This window comes from Geotrypetes seraphini, chromosome 1 (genome assembly GCF_902459505.1).
Source record: "Geotrypetes seraphini chromosome 1, aGeoSer1.1, whole genome shotgun sequence".
NCBI classification, from domain to species: domain Eukaryota; kingdom Metazoa; phylum Chordata; class Amphibia; order Gymnophiona; family Dermophiidae; genus Geotrypetes; species Geotrypetes seraphini.
This window is the reverse complement of record NC_047084.1, coordinates 319,112,881-319,137,327: the sequence shown is the minus strand read 5'-3', so window position 1 is coordinate 319,137,327 and position 24,447 is coordinate 319,112,881. Positions and strand designations below refer to the sequence as shown.

General features: G+C 43.6%; 1 protein-coding gene across 1 annotated transcript in view; it reads right to left on the bottom strand.

Annotated features, from left to right (window-relative positions):
• The window catches only part of CENPE (centromere protein E), a 539,120-nt gene that overhangs the window by 496,824 nt on the left and 17,849 nt on the right, over positions 1–24,447 (bottom strand). The window contains exon 5 of the mRNA XM_033956806.1: positions 13,132–13,251. Coding sequence (XP_033812697.1) covers positions 13,132–13,251 — 120 coding nt within the window. The remainder of the gene's footprint in view (positions 1–13,131; positions 13,252–24,447) is intronic.

Below are 24,447 nucleotides of genomic sequence, written 5' to 3'. Positions count from 1 at the left end.
AAAACAACCCCGAGGAGTTAACTACTCCTCTTTAAAGCCCGTTCCTCCTGCTAATCTACCCAACCTCACCTCTGACTCTCTCACCTCAGTCCCAACAAGACCCAAATATTAAAGGACCTACTTGGAGACTTCGATCCTGGATTCCTGTGCACCACAGAATCTTGGATTGAAAAAGATGATTTATTCACACAAAATGAACTCTGCTCCTATGGTTACCACAGCCTCTTCTCTCCCAGAATAAACCGGAAAAGAGGAGGCCTGTCACTCCTCTACAAGTCATTCTTCGACATTCAGATCCTCGAAAAGGGTAGCTATACTTCACTAGAATATATGTTAGCTTCAGTCAACGATGAATTCCACCCCTACCCATTAGGTATCTTGTTACTATAACGGCCACCAACCCCCTGGAATAAATCCTCTAAACTCGTCCTCGAGACCATAACAAGTGCCTTCCTCAAATTTCAGAGACTACTGATCATTGGCGATATTAATCTCCCCCCTAAATGATAACACCAGGAAGGATGCAACCGAATTCAACAACTTCCTCACCTCTCTAGGTTTCCCCACTCTTGTGTCCTCCCCAACCCACGAAAAAGGGTATACACTAGACATCATCAGCTTCCTTAACCTGACCGAGCACAAAACTTCGGCAGAAGATACTCGTTGGGAACATGTCTCTTGGTCCAATCACTTTCTTTTTTTTAATATTTTATTTATAAATTTTCATTCTTACAATAATTTAATTTTACATAAACTTCAATTAATACATGAAAAATTGTGATTACAAGTAATTCATCTTATCACATAAAATATAACCCTCCCCTTTCTTCATTTCTTAAATCCATATAATATACATTCCCACCCTTCCCCAATCTAATATATCCAATCACTTTCTAGGTTCTTTCTGCCTCCCCATTTTCATGTCTCACCTTGGATCTCCACATTGGCACGATGAGTGATGAGATTAAATTTGTGGACGATACAAAGTTGTTCAGAGTAGTGAAGACGCAAGAAGATTGCGAAAACCTGCAACAGGACAAACAACTCAAAAAATGGGCCGCGAAATGGCAAATGAAGTTTAACGTGGATAAGTGTAAGGTGATGCATGTCGGTAACAAAATTCTTGTACATGAATACAGGATGTCTGGTGCAGTACTCTGAGAGACCCCCCAGGATAGAGGCTTGGGAGTACTGGTTGACAAGTCGATGAAGCTGTCCACACAATGCACGGCGGTGGCGAAAAAGGCAAACAGAATGCTTGGAATGATTAAGAAGGGGATCACGAACATCGGAGAAGGTTATCATGCCATTGTACCAGGCCATGGTGTGACCCCACCTGCAATACTGCATCCAGCACTGGTCGCCGTACTTGAAGAAGGCCACAGTACTACTCAAAAGAGTTCTGAGAAGAGCGACGAAAATGGTTAAGGGGCTGGAGTTGTCGTACAGCGAGAGATTAGAGAAACTAGGCCTCTTCTCCCTTGAAAAGAGGAGACAGAGGGGACATGATTGAAACGTTCAAGATAATGAAGGGAATAGACTTCGTAGATAAAGACAGGTTGCTCACCCTTTCCAAGGTAGGGAGTTAACAGGCAGATAGACAGAGGGCACTCTCTAAAGTTAAAATGTACAAAAGTTCTTTTTCACCCAGAGAATGGTGGAAAACTGGAACGCTCTTCCGGAGGCTGTCGTAGGGGAAAACACCCTCCAGGGATTCAAGACAAAGGTAAGACAAGTTCCTGCTAGACCAGAATGTACGCAGGTAAGGCTAGACTCAGTTAGGGCTCAGGTCCTTGACCTAGGGGCCGCCACAGGAGAGGACTGCTGGGAACGATGGACCACTTGTCTGACCCACCAGTGGCAATTCTTTTTTTATTCTTTTTATTTATTTATTGAACAAATTATCAAGAATAACTTCTTGTACAGAGTATGATCAAGACAATCAGCAATATAAAAAAGGAAATTAAAATAAACAATCAGAAAATAACTAATTTGCTTAATCAATTTTTAAAGTCCCATAATAAGGATCCAAGGTGGTAATTTCACTCAAATTAGCACCGGCAATTCTTATGTTCTTATGAAAGCGCCTTCTGGCGAATCCCATTGCTCAGAGATCAGATTGCCAGGGAAAAGTAGAAGATTGAACTAGAGAATGACACGGTGAAAAAATTGGTCCCCGTCACCGCCTCGTCCCCGTCTCACCATCCTCTGCACCGCCCCGTCACCGCCATTCCCTTCACCGCCCCGTCACCGCCACTGCCACCCCATTCACCGCCCCGTCACCGCCACTGCAACCCCATTCACCGCCCCGTCACCGTCACCGCTGCATACATAAAAGCCTCAAACGGGTACGATTTTATATACTTTTCTTTATTTACGTATAAAGGAAACATTCTTTAAAACTTTAAAACTTAGTTAAATATTAGTTAATAACTATACAAAAACAAACACGACATGTACTTTTAATGCTTACAATGTTAGCCTACATGGTAAGTAGACGCGGCCGCTGTACCTAATCGCGGCAAAGATCTCCCTACCGTGATTAGCATAGTGACCGCGGCTACGGCTGCAAGTCTCCCCTCCCCCCAGCGATCACGGCAGGAGGGCACCCAACCCCTCCTGTAGACCCCCCCAACGGCCCTCCCGACAATCGCAGCAGAAGGGTACCCAACCCCTCCTGCCGGTCCTCCCAATGGCCTCCCCTAAGATCGCCGGCAGGAGGGTACCCATCCCCTCCTGCTGGACCCCCCCCCAACGAACCCTCCCACCCCGGAACCCCCTTAGTCTTACTTTCCAAGTTGGACCGGACGGCTCCTCACACGTACGGCCAGCAGGCTTGCCTCCGTCCAAATGAGGCGGGCCCGCCCCTACCCTGCCCAACCCACAGGATCCTAGGGCCTGATTGGTCTAGGCACCTAAAGCCACTCCCACTATAGGAGGGGCCTTAGGTGCTTGGGCCAATCAGGCCCTAGGATCCTGTGGGTTAGGCAGGGGAGGGGAGCGGCGGGCCCGCCTCATTTGGACGGAGGCAGGCCTGCTGGCCAGACGAGCGAGGAGCTGTCCGGTCCAACTTGGAAAGTAAGACTAAGGGTGGTGTTTCGGGATGGCGGGGTTTGTTGGGGGAGGGTCCGGCAGGAAGGGTTGGGCACCCTCCTATTGGCGATATAGGGGGCCGTTGGGGGGGCCGGCAGGAGGGGTTGGGCACCCTCCTACCAGTGATCATAGGGGGGCTGTTGGGGAGCTGGCAGGAGGGGTTGGATATCCTCCTGCTGCGATCGTCGGGGGGGCTGTTGGGGTAGGCAGGAGGGGATGGGTACCCTCCTGCCGCGATCGTTGGGGAGGGCTGGTTCTGTCGGCATGAAGGGCTGAGCACCTTCCTGCCGGCGATCGTCAGGGGGGGGGGCGGGTTCTATTGGCAGGAAGGGTTGATCTGACAAATGAGGAGCACGGTGAAACACAGGTAAATAGCGGTTCCTAGAAGGGGGTACATTGGCCTGCGGGGACAAATCTTTTCACCGTTTTTGCGGGCAGTGAAAACTTTTGTCCCCGTGTCTGCGGCGATTTGGCTTTGGAGTCTCCATAACCCGCAGCCAAACCGCAGCCACGCCGCAGCTCCCTGCGGGGATCGCTCCCCGTGTCATTCTCTAGATTGAACATGTACTCTGCAAAGGACAGAGGAGGTAGAGGAGGTAGCCAGCTGAATAACTAAATTCAACTCCTGCAGAGACTCCGAAATGAGATCAGGCAAAGCACAAGACTGAAACAAATGCAGATCCGTAGGATCTAAAGACAGAAGGATCTGAAGATCCAGCATACTGTCCCGAGTCCCCCTACCACAGGCAGAACGTCCCCAGAAAAGAAGGCATCCACAAGCTGAATAGCATCATAAGCAGCACCTAGATCAGGGTTAGCAAACTCAGAAACAGCAGCAGACTGAGAAGAGGATGTGCCTAAAGAGGCAAAACCGCTGAGAGACAAGTCTGAGGTGGAGCGGGTCTGCGCAGGGGAAGCATGGCTATTCTGAAATGTATTCCACAAATGCTTCATAAATTTCTCAAAGGACTCTGGACCCTGGGCATAGAGTCACCCTATGACTTCACCTTGCACTTCTTGGGCTGCAGAGGGTCCACATTCTCGCGCCACAAAACTTGCAGCCGTGCCAAGCCCTGAAAATAAGGAAGGGTGCCCCGGGCAGCTAGGCAAGCATGCAGGGATTCCCAGCAGCGGGTGGCAAGTAGGGATCCCTGCCGCCAGTCGGCTCGGTCGTATACCCTCAACAAGCAGCCTGCGTACCCTCAAGGATATGCGTACCGTGTGTTGAGAAAGCAATGTTACTTACCGTAACAGTTGTTATCCAGGGACAGCAGGCAGCTATTCTCACTAGTGGGTGATGTCATCTGACAGAGCCCCGATACGGACATCTTGCAAGTATGTCTTGCTTGAAGAAACTCAGAAGTTTCGAGATGCCCGCACCGCGCATGCGCCAGTGCCTTCCCGCCCGATGCTCCGGGCATGTCTCCTCAGTTCAGGTAGCTAGCAGAGAAGCCAACCCAGGGGAGGTGGATGGGACGTGAGAATAGCTGCCTGCTGTCCCTGGATAACAACTGTTACGGTAAGTAACATTGCTTTATCCCAGGACAAGCAGGCAGGTATTCTCACTAGTGGGTGACCTCCAAGCTAACCTCAATGGGATGGAGGGAGAGTTGGCAACTTAGGAGAACAAATTTTGTAACACAGTTTGGCCAAACTGCCCATCCTGTCTGGAGAAAGTATCCAGACAATAATGAGAGGTGAACGTATGAACCGAGGACCAAGTGGCAGCCCTACAAATCTCCTCAATTGGTGTCGATCTGAGGAAGGCTACAGAGGCTGCCATTGCTCTGACCCTATGGGCTGTGACCTTACAGGGAAGGGATAATCCAGCCTGGGCATAGCAGAAAGAGATACAAGCAGCTATCCAGTTGGAGATGGTGCGCTTTGAAACAGGTCGTCCCAACTTGTTTGGATCAAAGGAGACGAAAAGTTGAGGAGCAGTTCTGTGTGGTTTGGTGTGATCCAAGTAGAAAGCCAAAGCACGTTTACAGTCCAGAGTGTGAAGAGCTGATTCTCCAGGATGAGAATGAGGCTTTGGAAAGAACACTGGAAGCACAATGGATTGGTTGAGGTGAAATTCAGAGACCACTTTAGGCAGGAATTTCAGGTGAGTGCGGAGGACCACCTTGTCATGATGGAATACTGTGAAAGGTGGGTCCGCCACCAAGGCCTGAAGCTCACTGACCCTGCGAGCAGATGTGAGGGCCACCAGAAAAACCACTTTCCAAGTGAGAAACTTTAGTGGAGCCTTGCTCAGAGGCTCAAAAGGAGGTTTCATAAGCTGAGAAAGGACAACATTGAGATCCCAAACCACTGGAGGCGGTTTGAGAGGAGGATTGACATGAAAAAGTCCTTTCATAAATCTGGAAACCACAGGATGAGAAGAGAGAGGTTTCCCTTGTAGAGGCTGATGGAAAGCCGCAATAGCACTCAGTTGGACTCGTATAGATGTCGACTTGAGACCAGACTGAGACAGATGTAAAAGATAGTCCAAAATAGAGGATAGAGAGGCTCGCTGAGGCTCCGTAGAATTGGAAATACACCATGAAGAAAATCTAGTCCATTTTTGGGAGTAGCATTGACGAGTAGCAGGCTTCCTGGAAGCCTCCAAGACATCCCTCACTGCCCGGGAAAACTGGTGCGGAGTTACGTTGAGAGGAACCAAGCTGTCAGGTGGAGAGACTGCAGGTTGGGATGAAGCAGAGACCCCTGATGCTGAGTAAGCAGTGAAGGAAACACTGGAAGTAGGTACGGTTCCCTGCTGCTGAGTTGAAATAGAAGGGAGAACCAAGGTTGCCTGGGCCACCGAGAAGCTATCAGAATCATGGTGGCATGTTCGGACTTCAGCTTGAATGAGAGGGAATGGCGGAAACGCATACAGAAAGCGATTCCCCCAATCCAGCAGAAAAGCATCTGCCTCGAGGCGATGAGGAGCGTAGATCCTGGAGCAAAACTGAGGCAGCTTGAAATTGTGGGGAGCCGCAAAGAGGTCTATCTGAGGCGTTCCCCACTGAGCAAAGATCTGATGAAGGGGCTTGGAATGGAGTGTCCATTCGTGAGGCTGGAGAAGACGACTCAGTTTGTCCGCCAAGACATTGTCCTGCCCCTGAATGTAGACAGCTTTGAGGAAGGCGTTGTGGCGAACCGCCCAATCCCAGACTCTGAGAGCTTCCTGGCAGAGGGAGGCCGAGCCCGTGCTCCCCTGCTTGTTGACATAATACATGGCGACCTGATTGTCGGTGCGAATGAGGACCACCATGTCGTGAAGCAGATGTTGAAAAGCTTGAAGAGCATTGAAGATGGCTCTGAGCTCCAGAAGATTGATTTGATGGAGTCAGTCCGCACAGGTCCAGAATCCCTGAGTGCGAAGCCCATCCAGATGCGCTCCCCAGGCATAGGTCGAGGAATCGGTTGTGAGAACCTTCTGGTGGGGAGGAGAATGAAACAGCAAACCTCTGGATAGATTCGAAGAGGTCATCCACCAGAGTAGAGACTGCCGAAGAGCAGGAGTGACTGTGATGTGTCGAGTCAACGGATCCGACACCTGAGTCCACTGAGATGCCAGGGTCCACTGAGGAATTCTGAGGTGGAGTCTGGCAAATGGCGTCACATGAACTGTAGAGGCCATGTGGCCCAGGAGGACCATCATGTGTCTCGCTGAGATGGTCTGGCGAGAAGACACAGACTGGCAGAGATGAAGAAGAGCATCCATGCGCTGAGGAGGGAGGAATGCTCTGAGACGCACGGTATCCAGGACAGCCCTGATGAAGGGAAGAGACTGGGTCGGCTGTAGATGAGACTTGGGAAAGTTGATCTCGAATCCCAAACTCTGCAGGAATAGAATCGTTGACAGGGTCGCTGAGATGACCCCTGAGGCCGAGGGAGCCTTGATCAGCCAGTCGTCGAGGTAGGGAAATACCTGAAGACCTTGGTTCCGGAGGGCCGCGACCACCACCCCCAGACATTTGGTGAAAACTCTGGGGGACGAAGACAGGCCGAATGGAAGCACTCGATACTGCAGATGGAGATGTCCCACCCGAAATCTGAGGAACTTGCGAGAGGCCGGATGAATGGGAATATGAGTGTAGGCCTCCTTGAGATCCAGAGAACATAACCAGTCGTTCTGCTCGAGGAGGGGGTAGAGAGAAGCAAGTGTCAGCATGCGAAACCTCTCTTTGACTAGGAATTTGTTGAGGACCCTGAGGTCCAAAATGGGTCGCAGGTCGCCCGTCTTCTTCGGAACAAGGAAGTACCGGGAGTAAAACCCCTGGTTCAATTGGTCCGTCGGGACCGGCTCCACGGCACGAAGCCGGAGCAAAGCCTGAGCTTCCTGAAGAAGAAGGGCGGTCTGAGTCAAGTTGGAAGGATACTCTCTTGGAGGGTGGTCCGGAGGGACCCGATGGAAATGAAGAGAGTATCCTTCCTTGATGATAGTAAGGACCCAGAGGTCGGTTGTTATGGCCTCCCAGCGATGATAAAAATGATGGAGGCGCCCTCCGATGGGAAAAACAGGGGGAGGCAGAATGAGGTTGGTTATGCCCTCGACGAGACAGTCAAAAAGGCTGAGTGGTCTTAGGGACAGCAGGCGACTGAGACTTAGGCTGACCCTTCTGGGGAGGCTGTCGCTTCGCCGGTTGCCTCGCAGGTGGAGTTTGCCTCGGCTGATAACGCCGCTGATAAATCAACGGCGGGCGAGAAGGTCGAGACTGCTGAGGCTTAGGTTTCGGCCGAAGGATAGATTGGAAGGACTTTTCGTGCTCAGACAACTTCTTCGTGACAGTCTCAATGGATTCGTCAAAAAGATCCGCCCCAGCACACGGGACGTTCGCCAGGCGGTCCTGAAGATTCGGGTCCATATCAATGGTCCGCAACCAGGCCAACCGGCGCATCGCCACCGAGCAGGCCGCCGCTCGGGCTGAGAGCTCGAACGCATCATAGGCAGATTGCATTAACTGAAGCCGAAGTTGGGACAGCGAAGCAACCATTTCCTCAAACTCAAACCTAGCCTGGGATTCGATGTATGGTGTGAACTTCCGAAGCACAGGTAGAAAAAATTCCAAGTAGGCTGCAAAGTGGAAATTATAATTCAGGACTCGAGACGCCATCATCGAATTCTAATAGATGCGTCGACCAAACTTATCCATGGTTCTGCCCTCGCGGCCCGGAGGCACTGAAGCATAGACCTGGCCAGGATGAGACCGCTTGATCGAGGATTCGACCAGGAGGGACTGGTGAGAAAGCTGAGGACCCTCGAAGCCTTTATGATGCACCGTGCGGTACCGCGCATCCAATTTGCCAGGGACCGCAGGGATAGAGTAAGGAGACTCGAAGCATCGCATGAAGGTCTGGTCGAGGAGCTTGTGCAGGGGAAGCCGCAAGGACTCTGCCAGAGGACGAGGCAAGTGCATGGTATCGAGGTACTCGTTGGAATATCGAGACCCAGCATCGAGAGTAATGTCCATGTCATCTGCCATCTGCCTGAGGAACGATGAAAAGGACAGTTGGTCCGCCGTCGCCGGTCTGCGAGACGGACTAGAAGAAGAAGAGGCTTCAGGCTCCAGAGAGGCCTGCGAGCAACAGGACGAGTAGAAAACCTCGGGGTCCTCGAACTCCGGGCCCGGAGGAGGAGACCCAGTCGAAGCAGCATACCCCAACCGAGGCAATTTCTTCTGAGGCGAGACGGTCGAGTGCCGAGAGGAATGCTTCGAAGAATGTCTGGATCGATGCCCCTCTCGATGCCTGAAGGGGATCGAGCCCGTCTGTGAGAAGCTGGATCAGACGCCTCCAAGGAGCAGATCGGACTCGATGCCGTCGATCGCAGAGGCGGAAGAGTCGGCGCCTCCCCTGACGCCGCCCAGGCTTGATAGGGGGTTCGGAAGAACTCGTCCTGCTTCCTGCTATACCCAGGACTGGGTGGCCCCGAAGGTGGACGCCACACTGAGTCATGGGGCGGAGTAACCGGTTCCAAGGGAGGAAGGTCACTAAACGAGGCTTTCCTCGAGGAGATGGGCTCCAATGGAGGCATATCACTAAGGGAGGCCCTCCTCGAGGGGATCGGTTCCAAAGGAGGCATAGCACTAACGGAGGACCACCTCGAGGACCCGGACACCGCTCGCCGCTCCTCCTCACCGAGCAACGAGGTCGTGCGATGAGGGGGAGGAGGAGGAGGGGGCGGTCCGCCCCTCGAAGCCGAAGCTGGGAGGTCACCCTGAATGGTGGCAATCAGCCGAGGCCCCATGGTCTGCATGAGCTCCACAAACTGAGCCTCCAGAAGGAACCGCAACGAAGCCGATATGGAGGGATCCGCACCAAAAGGGGGCCCTTCCGCACGGTCTCTGCGCTCCTTCGGTGCTGCGTGCTTCTGCTTGCCAGTCTTCGGCACCTTGAGCACCACCGGTGGAACTGTAGGGGTCGATACCTGCTCCGAGGAGATGGAGGAAGGCACCGGCACCGAAGCCGGGGCCGAAACCGGTGTGAACGATGCCGGTTTCAGGAGGCCCGAAGCAGCCAGGGAGACAGAGGGCTTCGCTGAAGGAGTCGAAGCACCCGTCGATGTCGAAGCTGCAGGATCCGATGAAGCTTCCATCTTGAACATGGACTCCCACAGTAGACAGCGGCGCTTAAACGCTCTCGCCGACAGAGTGGAGCAAGGCCGGCACGATTTCGGGAAGTGATCCGGTCCCAGACACTGTAAGCAGCGTCGATGAGGGTCCGTGAGCGAAATCGCGCGCTGGCACTTGCTACACTTTTTAAAACCGGTAATCGGCCGGGACATAGGCCAGAAAAGCTCCGCCGCAAGGTCGAAGGCGCGGGGCCCCAGCCACGCGGTTGACCCGGTATCGGAAGGAAAAATTTTTTTTTTTTTTTTTTGAAAAAAGAAATCAAAGAAAGAAATAAATGCACAGGAGAGCCAAAAGAACTCAACCCGCGGCAAAATAGAAGGCAAAAAAAGAGATTCAATGAGCGCAAATTGAAGATAGACTTCTCAGCTCTGCGGAAGAAAAAGAACTGAGGAGACACGCCCGGACCATCGGGCGGGAAGGCACTGGCGCATGCGCGGTGCGGGCATCTCGAAACTTCTGAGTTTCTTCAAGCAAGACATGCTTGCAAGATGTCCTTATCGGGGCTCTGTCGGATGACATCACCCACTAGTGAGAATACCTGCCTGCTTGTCCTGGGATAAACACTGATCTAGAGCACCAGTGGACAGAAGGAGTAAGCCGAGACCTTGCTCATGACTCATGATGTCATAAAGAGCATCAGCCACAGTCCACTCCCTCCATGATCATGTGGGGACAGGCACCCCCCCCCCCAGGTTCCAAAGGGTTAGTACGTAGTCTAGAATTGCAGACCTTTACCACAAAGGAAGCTGCTACTGCTTTGATGCCCAAAGCCAGCGCTTCAAACTGTCTTTTAAGAATCACATCCACCTTACAATTCTTGGCATCCTTCAGCACCGCGCCTCCCTCACTAGAGAGGGAAGTGCGCTTAGTCACCTGCACTGCTGCTGAAGCCACCTTCTGCTGTGAAAAAAACAGCTGAATTCCAGAGCCATAGGATAGAGCATAGAATAAAAACATAGAATATGACAGCAGAAAAGGTCCACTGGTCCAACAAGTCTGCCCACTCTAAGGACCCTCCCCCCTAAGCACTTCCATGCTTATCCCATTTTTTCTTAAAATCGAGCACATTGCTTGCCTTAATTACCTGAAGTGGAAGATCATTCCAAATATCAACCACCCTTTCAATGAAGAAATACCTCCTAGTGTTGCTATGAATTCTCCCACCCCTGAGTTTCAACGGATGCCCTCTTGTTGCCGTAGGTCCTGTAAAGAAAAAGATATCTTCTTCTACCTCAATACAGCTAGTTACATATTTGAATGTCTCTATCAAATCCCTTCTCTCTCTGCGTTCCTCGAGAGAGTATAGCTGCAACTTACCTAGACATTCCTCATATGGGAGATCCTCGAGTCCCGAGACCATCCTGGTGGCCATTCGCTGAACCGACTCCACTCTCAGCACATCCTTTTGATAATGTGGCCTCCAAAATTGAACACAATATTCCAGATGAGGTCTCACCATGGACCTGTATAACGGCATTACAACTTCAGGCTTCCAGCTAACAAAATTTCTTCGGATGCATCCCAGCATTTCCCTAGCCTTGAATGAAGCTTTCTCTACTTGATTGGCAGTTTTCATATCTTCACACAGCTTTGGCTACCTGAGGTAGCCTTCAGATGACTCCCATTGATCAATGACCAAGAAGGTGATGTCCGGATGTGCTGGAAAAAAAAGGTAGTCTGTGCATTAGTGCCACTCATAACGAACACAGAGGTAGAAGGTTGTGGGGAATCCATCTTACAGAGGTGTCAAAAGTGACATGTGAAACAAAGTGGATTTGAAGTGACGGCACATGGAGGGATCATTCTCATGGACAATAGCCGCCATAGCCTCCTGACTTCCGGTCCTGGAAAAGGACCCCAAATCATCCAAGGATGCAGCTGAGCCCTATGATAATGGCATTGAAAGATAGTTCCAGTCCTCCCAGTTCTGCTCTGAAAGGTCACAGACACTAGGAGCCAGCACGTTACGAGTGATGACTGCTTGGGAAATGAGTCCCCATGAGGCAGAGTTGGCGCACTCACTGACAGCGCAATGCTTCACGAGCCCGCTAAGTAAGTTTCCATAGAAGACCAACAAAGTCAGAAAATCCTTGGACCAGCAGCCCAAGGGGTCCTGCAGGACCCCTGACTGGGGAGGTAAGGCATCTTCCGCTTTCATGTGCTTGTGTTTAGCCCCCTTGCTGCGTGTGGTCTCAGAACAGCCTCTATTCCCTGACAACTGGACTTTCTAGGACTTTTTGGTGTTCTAGTGTCTTGGAGGACTGAAAAGAGATTGAGCATGAAGCTCCCACCCCATCCTTCAGGGTTCATGGAACACAGCTGCACTTCAGCTAGCAAATATGCAAAAAAAAAAAAAAAATAAAAACCAGCCACGAATTAGGGCCAGTTTAACCTGGGAATTCCATTACAGATGATCCCCAATCAAAATGAGGGGTTTTGCGGCAGAAAAAAAAAATATTCGCTAAAAATTCAAGAAGGTCGCCGTCAGAAATGGCCTGTGGAAGCTAAACTGAAAAATAATCAAAAAAGGTTTGAGGCAGTGAGGGAGCCTAACCCCAGAAACTCTTGAATCTGGCTTTTCAGACACTCCCCTCACCCCCCCCCCCAACCAAAAAAAAAAAAAAAAAAAAAATTCCCCATAGAGGATAGTAGGAACATTCACTGACATCTGATGCCTTTCTGCTGCAGCAGCCTGCCTGCAAGAAAAGGATTTCTGCCTCAGAAAGTGCCAGGAACAAGTCTAACACTGGAAATCTTCAGGCTGCCATCGGGTGGACACCGACCAGACTCCCAACCCCTGAAAATCCACACAATGCTTCAGGGGGAGAAACTTTGTAGCCGGAACCCTGATACCCAGCGGGTTGTTACACAGGGGCCTAAAGACTGTGCTCAGACCTCTCATAAATCAGCAAGTGAGCAAGCTCCTAAAGGAACGGATCCCGAGCTCCTGAAGGGACACAAAGCAAGCTGGCTCCACATGTACTCGGCATGAGATTGGCCCGGGAGCAGTAGTCTGCCCATGGAGAACTGCATCCTTCCCCCCAAAACTGACAGCAACAATACCTGAAAATAAGAAAAAGAAGCAGAGCATGTCAGAACACACCTGAGTTCACTTTCAAAATGAACTCCCCTTCTGCACTGGAGGTTGAGTTTGAAATTTGATTGACACCCTTCTGCAAAGATCGTGACTAAGGGGTACCAACAGCTAATGTACAGAATCTCACGTCTTCGCAAAAGGGCACAATACAGTATTGCCACTAAAATCACCCAGCCAGTTCTATGTATTACATCTCTTAACACATTCAAAGAAAGCACTATACATGCTGAACTATACCAGATGGAGCACAATAACAGGAACATAAAAATAGTTCAAAAGTCTAAAAAACTTTAATGCATCATTTTAATATTTACTTACATTTATATTTTCTCGAATTTCTAATGGCTTCTTTTTCCTATCATCACAAAGCAGATCCGTTACTGTTTCATTGTAGATTTCCATATATGAAATGCGCAGCAAAAACTCTCGATTCATATTCTGAAACCAAATTCCAGGTTATTAGATCCATAGCAAAAGTAATGGTAAAGAGTATCCTGGCATTTATAAAAAAAATTTCAGTTCTAACCAATCCAGAACAAAAGATTAGGTTCTTACCTCTGCTAATCTTCTCTCTTGTAAATCCACACTTTTTTTTTATTTTTTATTTAATACATTTACAATATCAAAAGATATCAGGGAAAAAAAGGTTTCCATACAAAATTTTCAATACATCAATCAATACAAAAAACAATCCTTTACCAGCCCACAAAATGGGGAAACATATTGCTTATTTACTAACTTAGTTTTAAAGGAAAACAAAGAAATGGGTTGAATTCCAATTAACCCAAATCATTCCCTACTAAATTAGGACATGGACATTCCTAACCTAATTTCTCATTAAAGAATGAAAGAAAGAAAAAAAAAAAAAAAAATCTCACTTCTGTTCACGAGCTACTAAAAATTGTTGGAGTTGAATGGGATCCCAAAAGACAAATTCAGTATCTTGTATCTTAACAGACATTTACAAGGAAACTTTAAATAAAAAGATGCCTCAAGTGCCAATACTCTAGTTCTCAATTTCAGAAATTCTTTTCTTCTGAACTGGGTAGCTCTTGAGACATCAGGAAATATACTAACCAGATCCCCACAGAACTTGGTCAGTCTATTTTTAAAATAAAGTTTCATTAACAACATTTTATCTGTCTCACTCATACATGTTAGTATCATTCTGGACCGAATCTGGATAACATCTTGAGAATCTTCTAGAAACTCTTGTAAATTAACCTCATGTGTTACCAGATGATCCACATCCTGTACAGTTTTTCTTCTTCTGGGGAATATAACAATTATTTATTGGAAAGCTATCCGCATTGGGTAATCCCAGTATTTCTTTGAAATATTTTCTTAACAATATTTCTGGTAATAACAAATGAGTCACGGGGAAATTAACCAAGCGGAGATTCTTTCCCCGATGCATATTTTCTAACATTTCCATTTTTAAATGCAATGACGTAGAATCTTTTACTGCAGATAGTGAAACAGATTGCAATGTGTTACTTTGAGTTTCAATCACACCTAATCTAGTTTCCAGACAATTTAAAAAATCCACACTTTATTCCGGGACCAGGGGGTTATTTCCCTGCACCCGCCAGGATTTGTAGGAAGCCTCAAACTTCAGAGGCTTTTACCCCCTCTCCCTCATCTCATCACCGAGCATGCTCCTGTGCTCACCAGTCAGTCTTAAAGCAGCCAGGAACATCAGTAGATAAAACAAGAGAGAGAGAGAGAGAGAGAGGAATGGGGAACTCCTTGGTAAGCAAATCAATTCTGCTCATATAAACAAATGTAACAATGAAAATTGAAATAACTGGTTATGAAATATTGGAAACCTGAACAATAAGACAGGCTATAAGGAACACAGACAACACTGTCAGAAGGGGCACTTGAACTAGGAAAACAGAAATCCAGCTTACCAGTACTTGTAAGGCAGGCAGTCAGCAAATCAGCAAGTGTAGGGCGGGTTTCCGGAAATGTGGATTTACAAGAATGAAGATTAGCAAAGGTAAGAACCTAATCTTATACAATCCCTGGAACAGTGGGACGTAAGAGCAGTCCCAAAATTCAGGATGGGACTGATGAGTCCATTGCCAACACAGAGGCACCAAAAGCAGCATCCCGATTGACTGCCATATTGATCCTGTAAAACTTAATAAATGTACCCAAGGAAGACCAGGTAGCAGTCCTACAAATCTCATCCAAAGCTCCTCTGGTTGAATGAACCTGTACCTTGAGGGGGGGTGGCTTCTTCCCAGCTGCCATGGAAATGGTCATGTGAATCCACCCGAAAATGGTAGCCTTGGAACAGGGGTAGAGAACTCCGGTCTTCGAGAGCTGTATTCAAGTCGGGTTTTTAGGATTTCCCCAATGAATATACATGAGATCTATTTGCGTGCACTGCTTCCAATGCATATTCATTGGGGAAATCCTTTTTTTTTTTTTTTTATTTATTGATTTTTCATTCTTACAGTAATTGAATCACATATAATATAATTGATTATTACATGACATTTGTAATTATATTCACTATATCATATCATAAATAATAAATCCCTCCCCTTTTATTTATTTTCCCATTTTTATGTCCAAAAATTATATATATCCCACCCTAACCCTATATAACTACTACCAATGTGCTAAGAGATCTGATCATTAGAATATTTAGTCAATGGTTCCCAAATTTTCTTAAAATTGTGAAGATTCCCTTGTTGTAACGCTAATACTTTTTCCATTTTGTATATATGACAGAGTTCCACCAGAATGTATAATTTAATTTGGTATAGTCCTTCCAATTTTGAGTAATTTGTTGCATGGCGACTCCTGTCAAAATTAATAGCAGTTTGTTAGTTCTCATTGCAGTGCCAAATAGTATGGTGTCATATGAGAGTCCTACGTGATTTTCTAGTAATATGTTAATTTGGGGCCAAATTAAATTCCAAAAGGCATTTACGCAGGGACAAAAAAAGAGTAAGTGATCTAATGTCCCTACTTCTATTTTACAATGCCAGCATCTATTGGATCTAGTACTATCTATCTTTTGCAGGCGCGTCGGGGTCCATAACACTCTATGTAATAAAAACATCCATGTTTGACTCATAGATGCTGACTTTGTAGATCTTAATCTCCAGGACCAAAATCGTGGCCATTGAGACGCAGAAATTGTCTGTCCAATCTCAATACTCCAAATATCCCTAAGTCCAGTTTTCTTTTTTTTTATTTAAAAATCCATATAATAATTTATACCATTTTGCGGCTTGGTGACCCAAGAAATCCGCCTGGAAACATAAAACCTGCAGACTGTATTGAGTATTAAGATCTTTCCATTCAGGGAACCCTACCTGAATGGCTTGCTTCAATTGCATCCATTTAAAATATTGTGTTTTATTTAGGCCAAATTTATTTTGCAATTGTGAAAAACTAAGCAGTGAACCTTCTGAAATTACATCATTCAATGTCCGTATACCTGTAATTATCCAATGTTTCCAGACGATTTTAAATCCGCCAATCCTGATCCTGGAGTTTACCCAAATAGATTGATTTAGTGATTTAGCTATTGGTTCTGGTGATAGATTACTGATATATCTTAATGTTTTCCAAGTATCTAATAAAATTGTTATCTTTATATCTTCTAGGCATTGTTATACTAATTAAATGTTCTAAATGTAATGGGAACAGGAGCCGCCATTCTAAATACAACCAATCTGGTACATTTTCCATGAGATCTGGGAGGATCCAATACATACCCTGTCTCAGAATATAGGCTTGATGGTACCTATAAAGATTTGGAAAATTTACCCCCCCCTTCCATAATTGGTCTTTGTAAATGATACTAAAGCGATTCTGGGTCTTTTTCCAAACCAAACAAATTTTGTAAGAAGATTGTTTAATTTTTTATAAAATGACCCCTGAAAAAATATTGGTATCATACTCATTTGGTAGCAAACCACAGGCAATATCATAATTTTAATTGTTTGAATTCTTCCCCACCAAGAAAGATGTAAAGGAGTCCATTGCTCACACATTTCTGTTATTTTTCTTAATAAAAGTTTTTCATTTTCTTTGACTGTGTCTTCAATTGTATTTTTGATAATAATTCCTAAGTATTTTAAACCATTATCTTTCCAGATAAATGAATATGAGTCAAATAGTCCTTTGGTACAATGAACATTAATTGGAAGGACTTCAGATTTACTCCAATTAATTTTATATCCAGAAAATTTACCGAATTTCTCTAATAAATTAAGTATACATGGAATAGTAGTCCCCGGTTCTCTTAAATATAATAAAATATCATCTGCATAAGCAGAAAGTTTAAATTCCCAGTTGGAAAACGTGATTCCCTTTATCTCCTTAGTTTGATTAATTGCAATTAATAAAGGTTCCAGAACAACATCAAAAAGTAATGGAGACAAAGGACATCCTTGTCTAACTCCCCTACGCAAATTAAATCTATCTGATAAATTATTATTAATATATAATCTTGCACCAGGAGAGCTATACAATGTCTGAATCATTTTAATAAAACCGGGGCCTATACCAAACCATTGTAAAGCTTGATACATAAAAGTCCATTCCACTCTATCAAAAGCTTTTTCTGTATCTAAAGATACTAAAAAAGCTGGATCATTAATATTTTTTGCTAAATTTAATGAGTGAAATGCTAATCTAGTATTATTTGATGAATGTCTTTTAGCAATAAATCCTGTTTGGTGTACATCAATAATAAAAGGAAGAGCTTTTGCCAATCTTATTGCTAATACTTTAGCAATTAATTTACCATCTCTAATGGAGACAAAGGACATCCTTGTCTAACTCCCCTACGCAAATTAAATCTATCTGATAAATTATTATTAATATATAATCTTGCACCAGGAGAGCTATACAATGTCTGAATCATTTTAATAAAACCGGGGCCTATACCAAACCATTGTAAAGCTTGATACATAAAAGTCCATTCCACTCTATCAAAAGCTTTTTCTGCATCTAAAGATACTAAAAAAGCTGGATCATTAATATTTTTTGCTAAATTTAATGAGTGAAATGCTAATCTAGTATTATTTGATGAATGTCTTTTAGCAATAAATCCTGTTTGGTGTACATCAATAATAAAAGGAAGAGCTTTTGCCAATCTTATTGCTAATACTTTAGCAATTAATTTACCATCTCTAATGGAGACAAAGGACATCCTTGTCTAACTCCCCTACGCAAATTAAATCTATCTGATAAATTATTATTAATATATAATCTTGCACCAGGAGAGCTATACAATGTCTGAATCATTTTAATAAAACCGGGGCCTATACCAAACCATTGTAAAGCTTGATACATAAAAGTCCATTCCACTCTATCAAAAGCTTTTTCTGCATCTAAAGATACTAAAAAAGCTGGATCATTAATATTTTTTGCTAAATTTAATGAGTGAAATGCTAATATAGTATTATTTGATGAATGTCTTTTAGCAATAAATCCTGTTTGGTGTACATCAATAATAAAAGGAAGAGCTTTTGCCAATCTTATTGCTAATACTTTAGCAATTAATTTACCATCTACATTTAATAACAAAATAGGCCTGTAATTTGAAACCAAAGTAGGATCCCTGTTTGGTTTTGGCAAGACAATAATTATCGAATCGGCCATAGTACCTGATATATTTCCATTATTCATTTGATATTGATACAAATTTAATAGATATGGTAAAATAATATTTTGAAATGATTTATAAAATTCAACAGTATAACCGTCGCCACCTGGAGCGGATCCAACTCTAAGAGACTTCAATGCTGTTTCTATTTCTTTTAAAGATATAGGATCTTCTAAACTTCTTTTTATATGATCCGGAACATTTGGCCCAATAAATGAATTTAAGAAAGTTAATCCATCTTGTTCTTTATTTTCATAAGATTCAGAAGAATATAAATCTTTATAAAAATCAAGAAACTGTGTTAAAATATCATTAGTGTTGGTGTGTGTATTACCTTGTGTATCTTTAATTGCAATAATCTTGGATTTTCTTTTCTTTGCTTTAAGAAAATTTGCTAATAATTTCCCAGCTTTGTTTGAATTGCCATAGAATTGAACTTGTCTATAGAATATATCTTTCCTCACAAATTGAGAAGAAATCTCATTATATTTAACTTTTACTTTTAATAACTCTTGTAATGTATTGTTTTCCCATTTCTCAATTAATTTATTTTCTAATAATTTAATTTGTTTTTCCATATCAACAAATTGTTTTTTAAGTTGTTTTTTAATAAATGCTGAATATGAAATAATATTTCCTCTCATTGTTGCTTTAAAAGCGTCCCACAAGATCTCAGCATTAATGTTATCTGAATTATTAATTTGAAAAAATTCTTGCATTTTTGATTTAAGATCTTCAAGGAAGTTCGAGTCCGCTAGTAAAGCATTATTAAATCTCCATATTGAATTAAAGTGTTCAATATCATAATTCTGAAGGTCAATCCATACACCAGCATGATCTGAGATTACAATGGGATCAATAACTGCTTTTATCACACGCTGCGCTATGTTATTGGAGACAAATATATAATCAATTTGTGAGAAAGACTTATGGACCTGAGAACAAAAAGAATATTCCTGATTATTAAAATGAAGAATACGCCATATATCTACTAAATCACAAGATTGTACCAGATTAGCTAATCCTAAAGACTTCATAATTTTACTTGGTTTCTTGTCCAAAATTGGATCCATTACAGCATTGAAATCTCCAGCTACTACTAAATTAGAAGCAGCCAGTGGTAATAATATCTGTTGAATTTGATTGAAAAACTCCATTTGATTCAAATTAGGAGCATAAAGATTAAATAAATCTAGGGTTGTATTTCCCAGAACCATTTTAATATGTACCCATCTTCCTGAAGGATCAAAATTTATTAACTTAAAATCAGCACTTCATTTCTTATTTATAAGGATCGCTACTCCTGCTTTTTTCCCTATAGCAGGTGAAAAAAAACATTTAGATATCCAACCCCCTGTTAGCTTCCTAGATTCAGTATCTGAAAGATGTGTCTCTTGCATGAAATAAATATCTGCGTTCTGCTTATGGAGAAACCCTAATATTTTCTTTCTTTTGATAGGATGGTTTAGACCATTGACATTAATTGAAAAAATTTTAATATCCATCTATATTTATAATTAAAGTTTGACATGAAATCATATGAATATTGCGATCAGATATCCGCACATTGTAATAATATATTCTACCCATTCCCCCCTCCCTCTCCTCCTTTCCTCCCCTCCCTCCCCCCCAAATATTAGCTGTGTAAACTTGGCAACACGCATCTTAGATTGGTACCAAAACACTCCATAAAGTCCATTTCCTAATAAAATTCAAAAATTAAGTCACAAATATTTCAAATAGTATTAAAGAAAATTAATATATCCATTAACATTTCTTATATCATTTGAACAATTTTCCATTTTATCCAATGTTAAATTCATTCTTTAATATTAATATTATCTGCCCAGTTCAATATCTTCATATTTTATTATAAATCTATTGATTCAAATAACTTGAAATATAGTTTGAGTTTCTTATCAAATTTCATCTATATCACCTTTATAAATCCCATTTCTGCTCTCCAAGTTAATTTAAATCATATATTAAATCTATGACTAATATATCTCATTATATTCATAGTAAAACTTATACAGAGTAAGATGTAATTTTCCTACCATTAGCTCGATCCCAATAAAATCCTGGTCTCTATTGTAATTATCCTCGGTATACAAACAACGATTCAGAGATATGGGGCTAGGTATACGATGAATCTCTTCAAGCCAGAGCTCCCCTCCTCTAAAGGCGGAAGAAATTTGGAGAAGCATACACCATTCATACACCTTACTTCCTGATCACGTTCTTAAATTTTTAATAATGTCAAATTTCTTCCCTTTTCTGAAGTCTATGAAAGTCAAACAAGTATCAGTTCCATCTTCGTTATTCTTCCAGTTAACTATTTATTCTTCATGTCCTCTTCATTCTTCTTTATCCAGTATATTATCCTTTCCTTTTCGCAAGTTTATACAAGCCAAGTAAGTATCGGTTCTAACGTCGTTATTCTTTTAGTTGACTATTTATTCTTCCAATCTTTTTCCTTCTTCTTTATCTTCTGTAATGTCTGATCTTTTTTGGAAATATTTATTATATGTTTTTCCCTTGTATTCCTTCAGTATCTAATCAGGAAAAATACCTATTCCTGATTAATCGTAGTCCTTCCGGTATTGTGAAATGCTCTTTACATGTAATTCCTCTCGCAGAGACGTCTGGGATTTGCAGTTTCAATGAGCATAAAAAGTTTTTAATATTTTGATTCTCCCTTCCATCAGCTTCTAGGAAGTAGAACATTCATACATACATAACATCATACACTCCTGCATTCTCCTCCACAGGAAGGAGGCTCTGGCCCAAAAAACACACCGCACACTATTTTTCAGAACCCCTCTATTACATTTCCTTTCAGCAATATTATCAATTAGTATTTTACTTATCCATATTCTGAAGCTAAATAAGGAATCTATATATCCTTCTTATATTTAACTTCTTACTTATTATCTATCAACTTTTATATTCTTTCTTGTTTATCTTACTATATTTCTTATCTTCTGACATCCTTTAATCTTAGGTGTTAATATATCTTAATCATTCCAATATAGAATGTGTAGCCTCATCATAACTCTAACAGAAAGATCGTTGAAGTGAATTTTTGAACAGATTTAAAAACATTCCATATCGTTATTACAGAAAAAATATTATTATTATTTGTTTTTTACCATACAATAACCCAAAAAATACTAATTAGGAAAACCAATTTGTAATAAAGAAAAAACTAAGGTGACATTGGCAGTACTTGATTTTGTATAAATTTTTGCAGTTCTTCTGAATTATCAAAAGTTAAAGTTTTATTTGCAATAGTTACTTTCATATTTGCTGGGTATAATAAACCAAACTTTGCTCCCAACTCTCGTAACTGTGGTCTCAAATCCAACAACTTCTTTCTTTTAATCGCAGTGTTTTTTTGCAAAATCCGGAACAAAATGAATATAGGCATCTTGATATTTTAATCCCTTATTTTGCTTTGCGAGTTGAAATATTTCTATAACCTGTTGGTGTCGCAACAACTTGAAGATCAGTGGCCTCGGACCTTGATGCTTTTCTGATCTTTTTGTCGGCACTCTATGTGCCCTTTCTACCTCTATGGGAAATTTAGTTTTTAGAGGAAGTAATTTCGGTAATAAGTTTTCGATGAAGACAACCAGATTTCCTTTTTCTGCTCCTTCCGGCAGACCAATCAAACGTACATTGCTCCTTCTTTCACGATTCGAGCAATCCTCCAGCTCTTTAGTAAGTATTTCAATTTTTTTTAAATCAATTTTGTTGTTAAATATTTCCTCTTCCACTGTTAACATTCTTTCTTCTAAGTTATTGGATTTTATCTCTATTAGATCCATCTTCTTATTTAATGTGGAAACATCATCAGTTAAGTCGGTAACTTTTTTAGTGAGAATTGAAAGCATTTCTTTGATTTCTTTCAATTCTTTCATTACCTCCAGATCTCCCATTTTTAATCCCGTCTCTTGTTCTGGCTTCGCTCTCTTGCTGCTACCCGAGACCGCAAAATCATTTTTGTTTTGTTTTCCTGACGCCATCACGTTTTTTTCTTTATTTATCATAAAGTAAATCTAAAATCTTCAGGTTTTTTTTTTGCGACTTTTAGCTCTTTCATGGACTTTTTATACGGAGCTCTCCTGTTAGCCGACCTTCCTCATGCGTGTCCAAGCCACGCCCCCCATTGGGGAAATCCTGAAAATCCGACTGGAATACAGCTCTCGAGGACCGGAGTTCCCTACCTCTGCCTTAGAAGTTGGCCTACCTTTGCAGGCAGGATCCACCAGAACAAACAGGTAGTCAGAGGTGAAACTCATTGGTGACCTCTAGATTAGAGAACATCATGAGGACAAATTTGTCCCCGTCCCTGCAAGAACTCAATTTCTCCATCCAGTCCCCACCGTAGAATCCACCTTCGGGGAAGTAAAGCACTTGTTAAAGACATCTGCCTGTGCCAGGGCTCGATCACATTTCAAGGAATCCAAACAAAGCCAGGATAATCAGGAAAAGAGGCAGATAGAGCTTCTGGTCACTCATGAGGAAACATGCAGCCGTGACCAGCTGTTCTGTCTACAGTTTCAATTCCTGCAGAGATCCAGAAATCAAACCAACAAGGTGGGCAGGTTTGAAAAAATCTGCACAGTGGGGTCCTTCCCTAAGGTCCGGATCCTGGAGATCTGCCAGATTCGCCACATTAGCGGCCATCGCAGTGCCAACCTGCAAAAGCAGAGAAATGGAAAGTGTCTGGAGCAACTGTGGGCACAGCCAGCTTACTCCCCAGTACCCCAACAGGAAGGCAAGACAGACATACCCTGGTCCCTCAGAGTAGGGGTCCCATTGACCAGTACAGAAGCCAGTGGAAGAGAAACAGGCAAGAGACTTTTTAACTTAGTATGCCTGATAAAGTATATTCACAAATTCTGGGGGGAAAACCATCCCCGCAGCGGGAGCCAACTTCTGCGCCTCAGATTTGGAATAATTGGAAGATTTGAGGTTTATTGCTGGAGCCGCGCTTACATTTTGCCAAAACGCCTCCAGCGCACTCCCCAGGGACCCCAGACCCCACTTTTGCAGGAGTCAGGGCAGAAAGCACTTGAAGGTACTCCCCAGATGTCAAAGGCACCACATCCGAGCAAACCTTGTCCCCCTCGCGGGCCACAGCTCACGTGGAACACAGCTACACATCTGACAGCCATCCACCACAAATGAGGCATGAATCCATCCCATCCTGCCCTGGGGAAGTCGCCTGTAGTTTTCTTTCAAAAATGAAGCTGGCAAGTATGAAAAATAACTAAAATCAAATCTGGAAAAATCCAAGATGGCCACCGAGGGCCTGTTTTGACTAAAAATAGACTGGGAAAACCATGGAAACCCCTCAAAAACAGATTTTAGGATTGGGGGCATAAGGCATGCATGAAAACCACCTAAATCCCCTTTTTAAAGACCCCTCCCCAAATCTCTGATTCAAGCTATTAGCTGGTTCTCACAGAAACATGGGCTGACAGGAAACACAGCAACTTTTACTCACTGTGAAATCTGCCAAGAGAAACTGCAGGCAGAGATGAAAACAGCTCACAGGGAGATCCTGTGCCTCAGAGAACTTGGAAAACTAGATGTCAAGTCTTCTGACTACCCCACCAACCTGACCACCATGGCTCTGATCCCAGTCACACCTGTGCTCCACCCAACTAGAGGACGAACCTGGGCTGAGCAAGCTCCCAAGGGAATGGTCCTTGAGCCCCAATCTGATAGTGATAAGCAGGGAACCCCCCTCCCCCCCCAGAAGCAAACATTCTCCAACTGTCTGCGATCTTCCGCAGTCAAGGATATCGCCACAGGGAACCTCCACAGCACGAGGGAGAAAACCACGAACAAAAAATATTGAAATATCACTAAAGTAAACACAAGCAGAAAAGATAAGCTCCTACAGCCTGGGTTGTAAGAAGAACTGGTGATCACAGAAGCATGCTAGGTGATGGGGTATGAGATGAAGGAGGTATAAATCTCTG